General features: G+C 41.6%; 1 protein-coding gene across 5 annotated transcripts; it reads left to right on the top strand.

Moving 5' to 3' along the window:
• Positions 1 to 8,287: 8,287 nt before the first annotated feature.
• soul4 (heme-binding protein soul4) lies at positions 8,288 to 18,770 on the top strand. 5 transcript variants are annotated; one of them, XM_079471222.1, is made up of 8 exons: positions 8,304 to 8,477; positions 8,784 to 9,014; positions 9,891 to 10,095; positions 10,182 to 10,273; positions 12,145 to 12,286; positions 12,379 to 12,562; positions 14,537 to 14,746; positions 18,406 to 18,770. In XM_079471222.1, the coding sequence occupies exons 2-7, from the start codon at positions 8,919 to 8,921 to the stop codon at positions 14,709 to 14,711; spliced, it is 894 nt and encodes a 297-aa protein (XP_079327348.1). In that variant the 5' UTR covers positions 8,304 to 8,477; positions 8,784 to 8,918; the 3' UTR covers positions 14,712 to 14,746; positions 18,406 to 18,770. The 5 variants fall into 5 exon arrangements, with proteins under 5 accessions (XP_079327347.1, XP_079327348.1, XP_079327345.1 ...); XM_079471221.1 differs by lacking the exon at positions 18,406 to 18,770 and having other exon boundaries at positions 8,288 to 8,477; positions 8,763 to 9,014; positions 14,537 to 15,926; XM_079471219.1 differs by lacking the exon at positions 18,406 to 18,770 and having other exon boundaries at positions 14,537 to 15,926.
• The last annotated feature ends 476 nt before the right edge of the window (positions 18,771 to 19,246 follow it).

Below are 19,246 nucleotides of genomic sequence, written 5' to 3'. Positions count from 1 at the left end.
ACGAAAGGGAGCACACACACACAACGTATTTTGGGGAACGTGTTGTTTTACAGATTTTGAAAATGGAGTCAGTTCGAGGTGGCGGCACTGATTGGCTGCCGAAAGAAAGAAGAACCGCCCAGAATTTAAGGAGGAGGTCACAGATTGGCTAGGAGGGAACAAAGAAACCAGAATTGAGATCGACGTCATATTCTGTATTTAAATGTTTTTTTGTTAAATTTTCGGAGTTGTTGGTTCAGCTCATTGTGGAGCTAACAACCCAGCGCGCTGTTAAACTTTTAAATCTGATAATAAACTTCACTTATTTTTGTGAAAAATTGTCTCTTCAATACCTCAAATTTTTGAACATGCAGGACTGACTGAAAAGTCCAACACTAGCAAAGAAAGCATTAAATCATTCGCAAGTAGAAATTAAGTTAGCTTTAAGTAAAGATGAATTCAAGAGAGTGATATCATCTGAAGTAAGGAAGAAATGGCAAACGGTATGGAATAGTCGGTTTAAAGGAAGACAGCTTTTCCAGATTCAGGAGTATGTTGGAAATGAGAGAAAAAGATATGGAAATAGGAGGAAGGATGTAATTATTTCAAGACTAAGAATTTGACATACAGCATTAAATTATACTCTTTTTAAAATAGGTAAGCATGAATCGGGGAAGTGTGATAAATGTGGAGAATAAGACTGTTCTGCATATGAAAGGGAGAGATTCCAATTAATACAGGAATTAGGATGGTTGGGAGTGGATAATATCTCTTTAAAAGTATTGTTAGGAAACGGGTCAAGGCAATCAAGAGTTCATGAAATATTATTTAAATACCTAAAAAACACAGGAATATAGGAATTATTATTAGTAAAAAGTAGGTGGTGGTAATGCACCTTTTCCTGGGTTTGCCAAACCGTCATAAAACACCAGAAGAAGAAGAAGAGAGAGGGCGGGGTAAGCTTGTGCAGATCTTGGGCTGGTTTCGTTTGTGCTGTATTGGGGACTCTTGGGGGCTCTGAGAACTCGAGAGATGTGAGGGGTATGGGAGATCACCACCGCCAATTGATCCATCTCCCTTGAGATGGTTGGATTGTTACTTTTCATGAGTGTTATACATTTGCACACAACTACTGGCACTGATTGTCATGTTTAACTGATCCTTAATGTCGTTTTGTCTGACACAAATTAATACATTTATTTATTAATTAACGGTGGTGTGTGGTGACTTTTTTGTTGCGAGTCGAAAGAGATCGTAACATTTGTCTAGGTAGAAAGTTTACGAGTCTAGTCGATGGAATATTCTGAGGATCCGGATCCAGGGACCAAGAATGACACAGACACAGAAGTGCAGTTCACTCAAAGTCAAAGTTTATTAGAGAAGGGTCCAGTATATAGATGTATAAATGAGAAACGGAGGTGGTACCCAGATACAGACATTTGTGACATGGAAAATAGCAGGATCCAAAGTTTAGTAATTCTGCCTTGGTTAATCAAATATTATTTCCTTTTTCTCAATGTCTGGAACACTTTGTCATTGGGTACACCCACCTCCTAGACATAACTCTTAGTGACATATATGATTTCCGCAGATATAGTTCCACTAGTACCCTTAACCTCCTAGTCGTAACTCTTAGACATACATGGTAAAGCAAACATTTTAGGGTGATATATGTATTGATGACATGAGGAAAACCTAGATTCTCAGGAAGGAAAGGAAGAAGGAAGGTCAGAAAGATCTGAGAAAGATGATAGGTTTTTACCATTGTTTCACTACTTGTTCAATAATTTGGGATAAAGGGAGAGAGAGAGGGAGGGTTAAAGGAAAGATTGGAGGATGGAAGGAAAGAAGGAAAAATGGAAGGAGAGGAGGATGAATTGGAAAAAAGACAAAGGGAAAAATTTGAGGAGGAAGAACAGATCAAAGGAATAATGGACAGATAGGAGGGGAATGTTTTAAAAATGTTCAATCAATTTATATTAAACTCACTGCCTTAATTGCATCTGACAGATTGTAGATTTGTTATGAAAATTAAGTTTTCATCATAAAGAAAGCTCTCTCTTCTTTTCCCAATGCTTCCCGTCAACTGTGTTACATGGGATTTGTTTACATGTTGACTGAACTGTAATAAAAATTGTGTGTGACATATAAATTATCCGGCTCATAATTCATATTTTCAAAGCAGTTAGACAAACAAACACACTAAAGAATAGACTTAAGCCTCGGCCTCTGTTAGCATTTAAGGCATTTACACCTTTTAAAACTGGGCAAATACAGAAGACAATTAAAACATTATGAATAGTAATGATGTTTAGCATATAGAGACGTCCATCTGTAATCGTTGCTGCTGTGGTTCTCTGGGTCAGATTTAGGATCATATATGTAAGGCTCGATCAAACTTTAAGACATAGTTAACGTTATGACAACAACAAAACTTTATGGTACATTATTTACTGATGATTATCTATGATTATCTATTATGTGATGAGTACTAATTGATTCCAGCAGATGGCAGCAACTGCAAATTGGAGGTCTTTCAAACAGAAGTTCGAGTTGTGTGTTGTGGCTATCGGACAAGGAGCTGCTGTGGATGAAAGAAAGATTGCCCTTTTACTTGCCATTGCTGGAGCTGAGGCCGTGGAGGTATATAACACCTTTAATTTTGAGGAAGAAGCAGACAAGAAGAAACTGGATAAGGTACTGGAAAAAGTTGATGCTCATTGTTTGTCAAGAAGGAACGAGACGTATGAACGATATGTATTCAGAATGCGAGTGCAGCATGAAGGAGAGGCTTTTGATTATTTCCTGACATATCTCGAGATAAAGGCAAAGACTTTTAATGAATTGAGAGATTCAATGATTCGTGATCAGATTGTGTTTGGAATCTATGAGAAAAAAACGGAGAGAAAGATTGTTGCGAGAATCAGAACTCACCTTGGATTATGCTGTCAAATTGTGCCAATCAAGTGAAGTAGCAAGACAGCAAGTGAAGCAGTTTGATGGGGCTAATTCGTCAGCAACGTCATTTCCGAGTGCAGCAGTAGACGCAATTTCATTCAGAGACAAGAAAAGAGGTAACCCAAGAAGTTTCAGAGATCATGACAATGAAACATTCTCTTGGAAGCGTTGTGGGACCAAACATACGTTCAGACAATGCCCAGCTTTCGGTAAAAGATGTTCGAAGTGTAATGGCCCAAACCACTTTGCAAAAATTAGTTTTTCGAAAGACATGAAGAGGGAAAATAAAGTGCATGTCGTGGAGGAGGCAGATGACAGTGACTCTTTGAGTGACTCATTTTATGTGAACATGGTTTCCGAAGAGAATACACATCAGGATGCTGCAACATGTGTATCCAGTGGGGATTCGGTGCAGTCTTTGAAGTGGATTGTACCTCTTGTGGCTAATGGGTCCATAGTGAAAGCATTGAAAGAAAAACCTCTAATTAAAAAACTTACAGTTCCCCTCAAAGCCTATAATGGACAACCAATTCAAACACAAGAAGTATGTAGATTAAAGATACAAGTAAAAGGAAAGATGAAAAGTTTGATGTTTGTTGTAGTTCCCAATGGCCATGAATCTCTTCTAGGAGATAAAGTTTGTGAAGACCTTCATTTGGTTAAAAGAGTGTATCAAGTCAACAGGGAAACCGTCATCTTACAGTCTGTCTGTGACCATGTAACTGACATTGTCCAATTTCCAGATGTTTTTGAAGGTAAAGGCACATTGCCATTTACCTATAAAATACAACTGAAAGATTATGCTACACCAGTCATACATGCTCCTCTGCGGGTCCCTGCACCTCTGCGCGAGCCCTTGAAGCAAGAATTGGATCGCATGACCCAATCAGGAGTTATACAACAGCCTACAGATTGGGTAAACTCCATAACCTATGTGAAGAAACCTAATGGTGACTTAAGAATGTGCTTAGACCCTAAAGACCTCAATGATAGCATCAAAAGAGAAGCATAGGCCATAGGTCTCCAAGAATCCCCAATGGCCTGAAGAAGCACTGCCCCAAATCCATTTTGAGAGGCGTCTGTAGAGTTGTTACAAAATTATCAAGAGTTTGTGTGGGTTTCAGTACATGATCAAGAATGGAAGAGGTTAAAGGAGATTCTTACTACTGAACCTTTCCTTGTTTTTTTATCACACACGGCCAACTAAGATCTCTACAGACGCCTCTCAAAATGGATTGGGGGCGGTGCTTCTTCAGGTCATTGGGAATCCTTGGAGACCTGTGGCCTTTGCTTCTCGGTCTATGACAGAGACTGAAAGATGATATTCTCAAATAGAAAAAGATACCTTGGGTTAAGTATTTGGCTGTGATAAATTCCATGGATATGTTTATGGATTACCTTCAGACTACAACGAGGACCACAATGGAAATAAGTTTTGCAACTTTCTTGTGTTATCCTCGACAGTTTGGATAAATGTACAATGTCACTGTGTTGGCATCTTGTTATGCATTTATTTTATTTATTTTTTACTGTCTAATAAATAAATCAAAAAATCAAATCAAATACCTACTTTAACAGTAGAGACGGATCACAAACCACTAATATATATCATTCAAAAGAACCTAAATGATACGTCACCCCGAATTCAACGCATGATGATGAAATTACAAAGATACGATCTGAATCTAGTGTATACACCTGGAAAGAGCACCAGTAGCTGCGGAGATCAGTAATATGGACGAAGTTGAGAGACATGTGAGTATGGTGTTTTCATCTCTACCAGTTTCAGATGAGATGTTAAGACTGATTGCAGAGGAAAATGCAAAGGACGCTGAACTGCATAGGGTTATACACATCTTCATCATGGCTGGATCAAAGGCAAGTGTCCACAGTACTTTCCATTAAGGGCAGAACTGACTGTGGTTGAGGGCATGCTGTTGAGAAAAAACAGAATTGTCATTCCCGTGTCATTGCGCCAAGACATGCTTCATCGAATTCATGAGGGCATCTTGGTATTGAAAAATGCAAGAGAAGAGCTAGACAAGCTGTTTTTTGGCCGGGAATTAATGTGCACATTGAGAAATACATCTGTCAGTGTGATGTCTGTCTGAGTCATCATTATAAACTGGCTAAAGAACCTATGATGATAGCTGCTCATCCTACGGAACCGTGGCAAAAAGTAGGAACTGATCTTTTACAGTTGAATGGTAAGGATGTGGTTATCGATTATTATTCCAATTATCCTGAAGTTGAACAGCTCCGTCATACAACATCGAATGACATGATTCAACACATGAAATCAATTTTTGCCAGGCATGGAATTCCTCATATTGTGCGAAGTGACAATGGTCCTCAGTATAATAGTCGTGAATTCAGTCTGATTGCAGAACAGTATGGCTTTAAGCATACTACTTCAAGCCCCCTTTATCCAAAGGCAAATGGTAAAGCAGAAAAAGGGGTACAAATTGTTAAAAGACTTTTGAAAAAATCTTCGGCAAGCAATACTGATGAAAATCTGTCTCTTCTTCTCCACTCAGTTGTGGATGATCTCCTGGTGAGTTATTGATGAATCGTAAACTGCGTGATACACTGCCAAAATTATCCCTGAAAACAGAAAACATCAGTTTGTCATTGAAAGAGATGCAACATCTTAAAGACAAGACATTCAATAACCGACCCGGGACTAACAGAAACACAGAGTATAAAAAGTCTTTGGTGATGGCAATGATGGCTGACAGGTGCGGGAAACGAGGTGATTACGGATGACGAACAGGTGCGGGATCGTGAGAAATGAAGTCCATAGGGAAAAACAGGTAGGGAAACGGACGGGAGTGTTACAGTACACCCCCCTCCCCAAAGGCGCGTCCTCGCACCAACGAAACACCAGGGAGGGGGGGTGGGCAGCTGAGAGACTCGTGCGGGACATACAAACTAGGACGGGACAGGGAGTCTCTCAGCTGGCTTCCCCTGGCTGTGGGTCCGGAGGCTTGGGCTCGGGCTGTGGGTCCGGAGGCTTGGGCTCGGGCTGTGGGTCCGGAGGCTTGGGTTCTGGGCTATCCGGGGCCATGGAAAGACTGGTGGGTGCCAGGCTCCCCGGATAGGCAATGTGCACCCCCCAAAAAAACATTTGGGTTGGCCCCTGGGGTTCCTTGGGCTCTGGAGAGAGCTCAGAGATGGGTACGGAGGCCCGGTGAGGCTCAGAGACGGGTATGGAGGCCCGGCGAGGCTCGGGCACGGGTACGGAGTCCCGGCGAGGCACGGGTACGGAGGCCCGGCGAGGCTCGGGCACGGGTACGGAGGCCCGGCGAGGCTCGGGCACGGGTACGGAGGCCCGGCGAGGCTGGGGCGCTGGCACGGGTGTGCTTCGGGGCGCTGGCACCGGTGTGCTTCGGGGCGCTGGCACGGGAGTGCTTCGGGGCGCTGGCACGGGAATGCTTCGGGGCGCTGGCACGGGAGTGCTTCGGGGCTCTGGCACGGGTGTGCTTCGGGGCGCTGGCACGGGTGTGCTTCGGGGCGCTGGCACGGGAGTGCTTCGGGGCGCTGGCACGGGAGTGCTTCGGGGCGCTGGCACGGGTGTGCTTCGGGGCGCTGGCACGGGTGTGCTTCGGGGCGCAGGCACGGGAGTGCATCGGGGCGCAGGCTCGGAACACCAGAGGGGATCCAACTCCCGGAGTACCTCTGGTGCGATCAGGACCGGTAGCTGTGCCCGGGAAGGCCGGAGATTTTGACCCTCTTGGCCTTCCATATTCCGCTGCGGCGGAATCCCGAGGGCGCACTCGTGCTCCTTGCGCTGTTGTGCCCGCCGACGTGGATGGCGCCGACGGGGCTTCGTGGAGGAATGGAGCGTGTTCCCGGAGTGAGTCAGAACAACCCCCACGCGGATGACCGGTACCGGACGCGAACCGCTCAAGCCACCGTCCAGCTCCCCAACGCGGTCCACGGATTCCTCCCCCGGGAGAACCTGATTGATCAACTCCTCCAGGGGAAGGTCGTCCGCGTACTGGAGCAGAACGCCGGCGAGCAGATCGTCGTCCAGACCGGCCAAAAACACACGGTTAAGTGTGGGATCGTCCCAACCCACCTGGCAACAGACCTCAAGAAACTCCTCCACGTACCTCTCCAGTGGCCGTCCGTCTTGAAGACCCACGAGCTGGCCCACTGGAGAGATGTAGCTGTAATCCATCTTGTTAGGTCGGTTATTCTGTCACGGCTCACGTACCGGACGAGACAGACGCGGATCCAGGAGTACTCAAAAACGGATAACTTTTAATAAATCAAAAAGACAGGTACACGTAACGCAAGACAAGACATTCAATAACCGACCCGGGACTAACAGAAACACAGAGTATAAAAAGTCTTTGGTGATGGCAATGATGGCTGACAGGTGCGGGAAACGAGGTGATTACGGATGACGAACAGGTGCGGGATCCTGAGAAATGAAGTCCATAGGGAAAAACAGGTAGGGAAACGGACGGGAGTGTTACACTCGGCAACTGAAACCTCTTTTTGAACGAGATGTAGTTTGTTGAGTTGAGGAGCCTACTGGATGGAGAAGGAAAGCTACAGTCCTAAAATAGATAAATCCACGATCATATCTTGTTCAAACAGAAGATGGGCAGACCTTACGGAGAAATCGACAGTCTGCTTAAGACTGCAGAAAAATGTCCTTTGGATGAGTCAACCTTGTCTCAAAAAATGCAGTCTTGTGAAATGCCCTCTGTTGATCAGCAATTTCCTGAAATGCTATCTTCAGGCATGCTTTACTCTGCAGGCAAAATTTCTGAACTTGATTTATCTGTACCAAAGACTGACATTCCTGATTTATGGACAGTAGCGGTTTTAGGCACGGGCGAACCGGGCAGTCGCCTGGGGCGGCATTTTTTCAAGTCACATGGGTGGCTCAAAGGTGGTCTCGCCCGGGGTGCAATTCAATGTAGAACCGCCACTGTTTATGGAGATCTAATCGAGGTCGAAAACCACCTGTTCGAATGGACTTATAGTGAGGAAAAAAAAGGGATTGATTAACTGATTGCTGGTTTTTATGTGTAATTATGGGATGCTAATATGTTAAATTGTAAAAAAAAGAAAGAAAAAGGGAAAGAGATGTGATGATTATCTATTATGTGATGAGTACTAATTGGTTCCAGCAGTTGGCAGTAATGTGTTGTATAAGATGAAGTACCAGCTATTCCTCTTATCATTATTTGTTGTTTCTTGAACAATACACACGCAATAGCTGGCGGGCGTCACGCACCGTAGAGGCTGCGCCTACTCGTTTTTAGCTCCGCCCATCGGAACGCCCCCGGGAGGTCGACTTTCTTCGGAAATAATCGTACAGCTGTAGCCTATTAGTCTTCTGTAAATGTGAGAACACTAAACGCATTTCAGAGATATGAAGAACGCAATGCTCGAGATTAACATAAGATTGGCAGAACCGGGTTTTAATCTGCTCTTTTAAAATGTTTAAAGATAATGTTCTTTTTTTAAACGGATGGCACATTTCCAAGCTGGCCAGTAAAAGTCTTTTGAGAAACTTATTGGTAAAACTTGCTTTGTTGGTCTGCTGTAAAGCTTCACCCGACATTTGCAATGATTATTCATGTTTAGTGTCAAATGGCCTTTTGTATGTTTGGTGTGTATTCCCTTTCTCTTCTCTGTGTTGAGTGTATTCAACAGCTTCTGAGAATAAAACGTATACATGTGAAGCTTATTGACCACGCGTTTGATAAATAACCTCAACGGTCATGTTCAAGTAACTACTATAGCCTCAAAGTGATGTCTATAAATAAGTAAAATATGACTTGTTGATTTGTTGTTTATTTGAGATCCAGTCGTTATCGTTGCAGTTCCGTTGGTGGCCGCGCACGGTGGACGGTGTTTATTGGTCATTGGTAGACCGCAGAGCTGTAAGGATATATCCTGATATACACCGCGATACATCGGTCGTGCAGAAGGATACACGTGTGCTGTTGTAAACACGTATGACACCATGTAGCAAACGTGCTCCGCGCATGCGCAGTGCTGCTCACGCACATCCTCACTGCGAGAAGCGGACGCTGTGTTGTTGCTGTGTCGCTGTAAGTAGGTCATCTTTTATTTTCATCCTTTCACCACATTTCGCGATGATTATTCACGTTGGTTAGTAGTGTTTACTACACGAGTCATCAAATGCACGTTTTATAAGCGTCTGTGATGTGGTGTGCATTGAAACTAAATGTGTTGACGTGTGCAGCGACGAGAGTAAATGTTTTATTGATATGAGTTTGACCTGATGTGCGGTCAGGCGCTGCGTCACTAACGTCACTTCAGTCTGTCTCTCGTGATCTATGGTTGAGTACACGTGACGATGTCGCGGGTGTTTCTTGTGTTTCTTATCGATGGTTCCTCTCTTACGAATAATAACTAGGCGTACTACACTTTCACTTTATTAAAGTCGTGTTTTGTATTATTGTGACGTGGGTGCCAGCTCCCCACACAATGATTCAATGATTTTCAAAAGAACATGGCTGCAACATATTGAAAAGTTTGTCGTAAAAAGTTTTCTTTGCTGATTTAGCGTTAGGTCAAGGCTGTGGCGTAAATGTTACGTGACGTCACTGACGTCTAATTCGATTCAGAAGTGATTCGTCCAGTGTTCGAATGTTGGTGTGGTCCGGTATTCCAGGACCTCATGTGGCGCGGATACGTGTTTTAGGTGTGTTATAAGTTGCCCATGCATGTATTAGACAGGTAAAATTGCAAAAACATGAAAACGCGCTTGTTGAAAAGAGTTATCACGCTTAAACAAAAGCTAGATCATTTCAGTAGTGTTATTTTGATGAAAAACAAACATTTCTCGTATGGAATAATGTGCGCTAATGATGAATCGAGTGCAGTGAGGAACATGTATGAAGATGAGGAACATGTATGAAGAAAGACTGAAATCATGTCATTTGCTTTGTTTCTCTCTTAAGAGCTTCCAGATCGACTGGCTCTTGTTCTCTCTCGCAATCGGCACAATGGCTCTCATTTCTCTTGAGGATCTCGAGGGATTGGACGACGAGCAGCAGGACGATGATGTCACCGACAGATCCGAGCCAATGAATGAAGAGGAGCAGGACAGGATGTATGCTCATTGGCAGGCCGTGGGACGGACACATCAGGTGTCTGTACCCACAGGTAAACACCAATAAAAATACACATGGATCCATGTCAGCTGATCTGAGAACAGTGTTGACTTCACGTCAAGAGCTTTGTGTTCACAGAGATGCAAGGACCCATTCAAGAGATGACGAGAAGGAATCAGTCGTCAGAACAAGAGCAGGTGCCGTTTGTCACCGTGTCCCGACATGAGAAGGTAAAATCAGGTCCTGTGTGTCTCATTACGCTCACAACAGAATCACGTCATCAAACACTATCAAGATCTCTGATTCACTGAATTATTCCCTTAAAGGGATAGTGCTGTCTTCATTCGCTCATCCTCAAGTTGTTCAAATGTCTTTGTTCTGATGAACACAAAAAGAGATATTTGGAAAAATGGAAGGAAATTACTTATCTGGGACATCATTGACTACCATAGTAGGAAAAACAATTGTATACACAAAATTAGATATTTTGAGGAATCTAGGATAGCAAGCAGTTCTGGGGCACGTTGGATTTTTCCTACTGTGGTAGTCAATGGTGTCCCAGATAAGTCATTTGCTCACATTTTTCCAAATATCTTTTTTTTGCATTTAGCAGAGCGAAGAACTGTATACAGATTTGGAGCAACTCGAGGGGAATAATTCATGACAGAATTTTCATTTTCGCGATGAGTATCACTTTAAAGCATAACTTTTGTCTCTCTGTCGCCGCCCTCTGCTTTAAATGTTAAATTGCAGATTACTCTAAATGGCTCCTTCAGATTACACAAATTCACGTTTTGTGTGTAGCAGGGTGTTTTATTGATTTGTAAATGAAGTCACGTTCACCATAATAAAGTGTGTTCGGCAGCTGATGCTCACTTATGTTCCCTCCAAAAGAATCCATCAAATACCAGTAGACACTATTATAGGTTCCATTGAAACCAATACAATTCCCATTATGACCATAGGAGGACTAGTTCACTTAAAAATTGGCCCCCATTGACTTTCCATAGTAGGAATAAAAATGACTATGGAAAGTGAATGGGTCAAATTCTGAAGTGAAATACTCATTTAAATACTAGACATATTCTATTGTGGTTTGCGCAAAGTTCTTAGGTGTTTTTCAGCAGCGGTACATAATGAATTGCATAGCATCATATTTTTTTCAATAGCTTAGTATTGCATTGTATCGCATTGTGTTGTAACAAAATGAATCTGTTGCGGGTATAAGGAAGCAGGAGGGGGAGATTATACGATGAATTATTACAATGGCAGAGGTTAATAAAAAACAACAATGAGGAATGTGGTCCCCAAAATGGTTACCAATGGTGAACGACAAATAACAGAGTGTACAAAGTGGTTAGAGGTGTCTAGAGGTAACAAAGTGAAAGAAATAACTATAATGGCTCAAAGGAAAGACAGATATTTTATTTAAACATGAGGGTAAAATCTTCAGGGGCAGACCAAACACAAACATCCTTTTTTATTATTTTATATAATTAAACCATAAGACAATTAAACTTCCTTAAGTCCCTTAACATTAACATGGTAAAAAAAGGGGGCAAAACAAAAATGGCGTCTAACCCCCTACTTCTTATAAAGCGATTACCAACTTTTGGGATAACAAATGAAACATAACAATAGCACTATTAATCCAAATAAAAAAACATAAACTGGAATAATCCCGACAAAAGCTCAAATTCCTCTTTCAAGGTCACAGTTGACAAAAGCTACAAGTGTGAATCAAGCACAATACTTCGAATGTTCTCCAAGAACAGGAACTATTAAACATCAATTGAGCAGAACAAAGCATTGAGTGTAATACCCAACGATTTAAGAATCAATCAAAATCCCAAATGAAAAATATAGACCCAGCAAATGACCAAATCAGATCGCAGTGCATCGTTATAGGGATGAATCATATTAGATCGCATCGGTAGCTGCTTCATTTGTATCTTTAATGTATCGCATCATTGGCTACGCATCGAGATGCTCGTCACATCGGCATCAGCTATGGAGATGCACATCCGTAGTGTTCACTGTAGATGGTGAATGTCTCTGAGACGTCATTGAAGAGATATCTGAATGATGTGTGTTTGTGCAGCTCGGTGAGGTGTTGTACGAGGAGAGAGTGTATCCTGGGGGAAAGTGGGCATGTGTCAGAAAAGGAGACACACTGTATGAGCAAAGCATCTGCAATGCCTTCATGAAACTCATGCGCTTCATCTGTAAAGAGAATTCAACAGGTACACACACACACTGGTTATTTATGCCTTCATTCTTTTAGTCTTGATGTTCAGGGTTTATCGGGTCACATTGGGATGCTTTGTTTCTGCAGGACGGTATCTGGGCATGTCTGTACCCGTCGTGAATAATGTCTCAATGTCAGAGGACGGCAGTAACTTTATGAAAGAGGTGTTAACGGCGTATTATCTGCCTGCTGAATTCCAGGCCAACCCACCGGAGCCCACCGATCCGGATATCCGCATCATCCACAGAGATACCATCAGAGTCATAGCTAGGTGAGAGAACACACGCTTCTGTCACGAAATGGCGCTAAAGTTGCAACTCAAATACAACAACATGACATCACAAATATGTTCATTGGCATGTGATGTTGTCCAGCACGACAGTTTCACAAAATCCAGATGGAAACACTATATACATATGAACTATTCCTCACTATTGCATGTTTTCTCTGTTCTGCAGTAGTGTAATACTGTATAACTGTATAAAGTGCTATTTCAGCAGTGTAAACTCTCACTGTACGAGTGATTGACATGATGTATATTCAAAGCTCATGATTTATGAGCTCACATTCACTATTTAATCCATGGACCGCGGAACGCATCTGAACAAGGGGGGGCCATAATTTCAAGTCACGCGGAGGGGGTGGGGCGCAAATGCATTGAAACAGACAATATTACTGATATTAAATAATGTTGCGGAGCACTTTATTTTATTCCGACACCACACAGTCACATCTACAGTACACACATGATGAACACGCACACACCTCAGATTAACCCCTCTGATCCCACTTACATTCACACACAACAGGCCAAGCCTATTTACACATAAACGCACAGATGAAACTATAGCAAACACATAAAGTACATCCAGTCCACAACCACAACTCATCTTGCTGCCTTGAATCTAAATCAACATCATAGTCATTATCATCACAAGTCAAGACATTATTATCAGATTGATGTGCAGAGCCGCACAGACACACACTCACACCCACAAAACAAGTAAAGTTTTCCGCTCGTGTCACAAAATGTCAGCCAGTTAAAATCTTTGAACCACTGATATTGAACTGATCTTGCTTGTTGTGAAGACCCAGTCCCCTGTACCTTTTTGGTCTTCATAAGAACAGCAGGGTTTTGTGAGATCCCCGCAGCTCTCACTTGTACAGTGGCTGTCGGTGGCTTGAAGCCGGAGGAGAGCAGCTAGCGGGCTCGTCTGAGTCAGTGGTGGAGATGGACGCTCCGGGTCTGTTGTTGAGGCGACAGTGGAAGCTGGAGTAGTTTGCTCATTTTGTTTTGCCAGTTTATTTGTTAAAAATCTGACATTGACTTCTGTCCCTTCATTGTCGCAGCCTGGTAATGCCGCCAGCGGTTAAACAGGTGCCCGCCGTTAGCTCGTGACGATGCTCTCACATGACAGACCTAGTAACTATGTCGACGTAACGTCGTAGTTCATAAACAATGCACACTAATTTCAAATCAAAATGCAGCAGTCAGTGTGAGTTTTTTTTATCGGCAGGTGTTGGTGAGAGTGAGTGAAGCTGTGTGGTGATTAGTATTGTTTGGCTCGTAAAAACACGGATACAACTTAGGCTTTTATTCATATCAGATAGTTTGTCAGAGTACAAAAGTTGCCCGGGCCGTGGCCCCCCTGGCCCCCCCAGTTCCGCGGTCTATGATTTAATCTGATTGTCAAGATGTGACTGGACTGTGAAATAAACCGTCTGGGTGATGTGGATAGTGCCCTCTGGTGGAGTAGAAGGGCAAATGTAAAATGTTGTATTATTAGAATAGTTTTTAATGCAGAGGATGTTCATATAGGAAAATATTATGAAGGCCATCAAAGTTGAAAACTATTATTTAGTTTTTTAGGAGTTAATATGACTAATCATTTTACATTATGTCCGCTGTCAGAACTGAAAACATTCACGTTTAAAGTGTTATAATATTAAATGCACTGATTCTGGCCAAAAAACGCCACCTCTATCAAAGAGTTTATGATGTTGAGTAATTACTCTGCACACATTACTCAAATCATTTAGGATCCCCGGAATACCAGAATCTGTCCGCCCACCCGCCCTGATATATCCAATCTCGCTGAAAGTAAATCATAGGAGTGAAAAATGGTCGTCTTGTGAACTCTACATGTATTCACTACTCCACGACATGGACAGATAACTTTATACTGCAATACTCAGACTTGTGTACACTATCTAGATGATGAATGAACCCTCTCCCTCTCTTTAGGGTTTTCTATGGGACCACAACTGAGGAGACAATCTTGCGTCAGATCCGCATTCTGTGGGAGTTGTTGGGAAACTCTGGAGATGTTCATCGAGATCACTACATGGTGGCTGTTTATGAGAATCCTGGCGTTCAGCAGCGCAGAAATGAGATCTGGTTCATTCGCCGCGGCTCTTAGGAATATTTCTCATCTCACGCTCTTTATTGTCGTATGTGAGTAGAGAAAGTGAGATTCATCACGGAAAGCTACATAAACACCATCTGTAGTTTACTGTTGAGCACAGGGTCACTACACGCCGATATTGTTTTTATGATTCAGTATCATAGAAGAGACTGTATTGTTTTATCACACAAACACACTCGCTTTTCTAACTATACATAACTTTGAAAGCAGATATTCGTTCAGTATTTTAAACCGGTGGGACATGTGTGTGAAAGTCAGTGGTGATTGAAGGCTTTATTTTTGATACTGTATCTGACAATCATTGGACGTAGCTTTTGTAACTAGTGATGTATAGATTTGCACATTCTGTTCTTATTAGATGTAATCGTGTATTGAAATGTTACGGGTCTGCTGCTTGTTTGTCTAAATGTGTTGTCGTTTTCCTCCCTTCACATGAATGATGAGAGCAGTAGATTTGATCTGAAATCTTCCATTTGCCTCAGTATTGTGTGTGTGTGCGTGCGTGCGTGCGTGTGTGTAACTTTCATCAATGCATTGTGTGTTCATGAAGATGTTTAAAAGCTCTGTTTTGACCGTCTTACACATGATTCCTTTAGTTTCTGACATTCTTGATGTGTACTGTACCTTTATGAATGCATTAGACAATTTTTTTAAGCTTGGGCAGTGAGCACTCCTCATGAAGTGGAACAAGAAGAGGAATGCTACTGATAATCTTTATAAGTAAAGCACTTTAAAGTTAACTACCGATGTATATAAACAAAGACCCAGTAACTAAGGCCAAACCTTTCTAATGATTTAGTGAATCTGGAGTAAATATTGTGCGACCACGATTGTGCCATTTATTCTTTTAAGGTCTAAAAAGTTAAGACCTGAATCCTCGTGAGCAGTTTGTTATTTCAATAACAACTGTTCTTTTTGGTAGCAACATAAGAATCACTCTTAAAAGTGACTTGCGTGATTTTTTTAAGCAGGTTGTCCAAATGGTAGAGGGCTGTTCATTTCCCTAATTTAATAAATTTTAATAAAAGATTGTTTTTAAATGTTGACTGTCATACTTATAACCATACACACACCCATAAAGTCTATTTTTTACAAATAATAATGCAGTCAGGAGAGAGTGTGATGCAATGAGGGCTCTCCACATTATTTACATTTAAAATGTAATGAAAATGAATGTTTTACATCACTGTTTATCACTCTTGAAATGACATGTACACTAAATCAATTAACCCTCATACATGCATAACAATAGTCTATTTATTTAGTGGTCCAGGTTAAAGTCAGTATGTATATTAAGGACAATATGGGACAATTATAATGTCATTTCTAAAGTAGTGGCGAGGAGAGCTGTGCGCTGCCGGGACATGTACAATCAGAGTCGCGAGTACCTGTCAGTTAAAGATGCGACACTGTGCGCCTGTGGAGAGCGTGTACAGTCATGGGAACGTGTTGGGATGTTAAAGACACCTCTGTGGAATGTGCGTCATGGAAAACGATGTGTTCAGCGGCATTTCTGCTTGATTTGACACCCTTTACCCTTTAGAGCTGCTCACAGCACTTGGCCAAGCATCGCACCAGGATTATTATTACAGATTATGCAAAAGCCATTTTAACCCTCTGGCAAATCAAACACTCAACTACACAAATGTTGCCTGTTCATCTCACCGTCTCATTTCAGTTCGGTTCTCGGACTTTTGAGGCTGCGTGCTATGAAGAACAAGTCCTTGTTTTTAAGCCCCTGAATTGGGACACAGCTGTCATGTTGCTGCGTTTTTGAGTGCCAGAATCGACAGTGTGACAGCAAATTTCCTTTGGTGCAGATCTGGCCCAAATAAACTGCTGCCCCGTGGTGTACTTGAGAAAGTGTTCCCCGGCCCAGATCTGGTCCACATCTTCTTAGCCACAACTTGACCAGATCCATGCCATAATTCCACCAGCAGTGAGCCATATAATGAAGAATGATATGGCCCATATGCGGACCTTATACTGTGTGTCAGTCTTGTTTGGCTGAGTTGAGTTCAGTTAAGGACTGACGGCCCTTATGTGGGCCACATGTGGCCCGAATGACCAAAAGCCAGAATTCTACCAGAATTTTACCATATTTACACCACACCATTTAAAAAAACATAATCAATAAACACTATTAAACAATATTAAACAAATTTTAAATTTATTTTTTTATTAAAGATTATGCAAAAGCCATTTTAACCCTCTAGCAAATCCAGCACTACACAAATGTAGCCTATTGAAAATAATTTGCTTGTGTCATGTTACATGTACTCAAATATCTACAGGTACTCTTGAATTTTGTACCAATCTTGAATTTTTGTACACTTAAACATGTGAAGAGTAAACTAATATTCTAAGAGTAAATTCACTAGTTACATCACTAATAAAGTGACTTAGTGGTTGTCCTGCATCATCAATAAACAAACTGAAGTTAGTTCAGAATGCAGCTGTCAGAGTTCTAACCAGGTCCAGAAAATACCATCACATAACACCAATTTTATCAACCCTTCACTGGCTACCCATTAAGTATCGTATTGACTTCAAAGTTATTTTAATCACTTATAAAGCCTTAAAGGGTTTAGCCCCTACCTACCTAACAGAGCTTCTATCACACTACAACCCATCACGCTCTCTAAGATCTCAAAACTCAGGACTTTTGATAACACCTAGAATAACTAAATCCACCAAAGGGGGTCGAGCTTTCTCATACGTAGCACCTAAACTCTGGAATAGCCTTCCTGATATTATTTGAGGATCAGACACACTCGCCCAATTTAAATCTAGATTAAAAACGCATCTTTTCAGCAAAGGATTCACTTAATGCTAAATATGCTAAATAAACCACAGAGAGACTGCTGACATTAGATATTATTTACTAGGTCTTTTTTATAAAAAGTTTAACTATTCATGTTCTGTGTTTTACCCTTTTTTTGTGTGTTTTTCGTTATTACTCTGTAAAGCTGCTTTGGAACAATGCAAATTGTGAAAAGCACTATATAAATAAAATTGAATTGAATTGAATTAAAATCAAACATGATTTACTCCTTTAACAGTTCTCCCTCTGGGTCTATTCCCAATGTGTGTGGGGATCATTTGAAGGGAAATCTGTTGGAAAAAGTATATACTGAGATTAGACATCTTTTATATTACTGCATACTTAGCTTTGTTTTTTTACTTTGACTTTGTTTAAACTATCAAAATGTGCTCGGGCTAGCGTTAGCAAAGCGGCCAGGGGAGTCTTACTGCCTCCACCTATGCTCCGCCCACAAAAACGTGTCATGTTTACCATCAAAAAGGGGTCTATAGATGTTCGTGAGTTGTGTTGACTGCACACAGCTCTGTTGGGGTCACACAGTACATCATATCGGGATGTCAGGTCTCTTCTCTTTCATCAGTTAATTTATTTGTGTTTTATTAGCAAATTTCTGTTGCCCTGTTCATTCCGTTGTGTGTCCTGATACACGTTTGAATGTATTGTTCCCTGAAAGACAGGAAGACGTTCCAGCAAAGCCACTTTAAACCATCTGTTTCATTCTGACCACAGAACATTTTCACAGAAGTGTGCAGGAACATTCAGGTGGCCATATGGTGTCATTCCACTAGGAAAATCATATCTGTTCAGTGTTTTTCCTTTTTGTGAAGTTTTCTGGGACTTATGCTTTGTTTGTTTCTTTTTCAGGCTTCGTGCTCTTGAAGAGATCTACAGTAAGCAGGACACACTCATACATAGAGGATCAATCTATGATCTTTCATAGAAAAAACACACAGAAGGGTTTTGTGAAATAAATGTTGTATGTATCGCTATAATGTGTCTTCAAAGGTCCTTCTGTGAACACACATCTGAAACAATGACACATTAAACTGCAATAATACAAAGAATTGTTTACACACCGTTACACAGTGCACGTATTTCATTCCAACAACTGATTGCAGTTTTTGTCGTTGTAAAACAATTGAATTGAAAAATGTAATGAAATGTCTAGTCGTGTACAGTTTATCATTTTGTGGCGTTTTACAAGTCGACATGAATAAAAGACCAAATCGAAAATACTTTGTCATTTAATATTCTTTCAAGATCAAATGTTTTAACCTTGTTGTTTGTGTTTTAATAAATTAAAGTTGTCCTTTTGCCTTTTTTTGTACAGTAGCAGAGAGAGGACAGTAAACTAGGTGGGTGAGAGGGGGTGCGATCGGGAAAGGACCGGGACGGGAACCCATGTGTGGGGGCAGTAATCACAAGGCTATAGGCTTCCTACATTTCACTACCTTTGTGCCAGTCATTGCCTAGAAGGAAAAAAATACAATGGTTGTCAAAAGTGCCCCAGAACTGTGTGCCATCCTGCAGTCTACACAATGTCTTTTGTGTTCAACAGAATTCATTTTCTCCCTACTACGGGAGTCAAGATCTGTCTGCTTATAAGCATTCTTCCAAATATCTTTCTCTGTGTTCATCATCAGAACAAAGACATGTTTATATTTGGAACAACTGAAGGAATTTTCGCTTTATTATCAAGCTCTGA

Source organism: Barbatula barbatula, assembly GCF_947034865.1.
Source record: "Barbatula barbatula genome assembly, chromosome: 13".
Lineage (NCBI taxonomy): Eukaryota > Metazoa > Chordata > Actinopteri > Cypriniformes > Nemacheilidae > Barbatula > Barbatula barbatula.
This window is presented reverse-complemented; position numbering and strand designations above follow the sequence as displayed.

What these genes read in the sequence shown, in the direction of transcription:
- soul4 (XM_079471222.1), top strand. Translation starts at nt 8,919, where the DNA reads ATGACACCATGTAGCAAACGTGCTCCGCGCATGCGCAGTGCTGCTCAC. An exon ending in CCGTGTCCCGACATGAGAAG is followed by an intron (nt 10,274 to 12,144) that starts GTAAAATCAGGT and finishes GTGTTTGTGCAG; the next exon opens with CTCGGTGAGGTGTTGTACGA. An exon ending in CTGTAAAGAGAATTCAACAG is followed by an intron (nt 12,287 to 12,378) that starts GTACACACACAC and finishes TTGTTTCTGCAG; the next exon opens with GACGGTATCTGGGCATGTCT.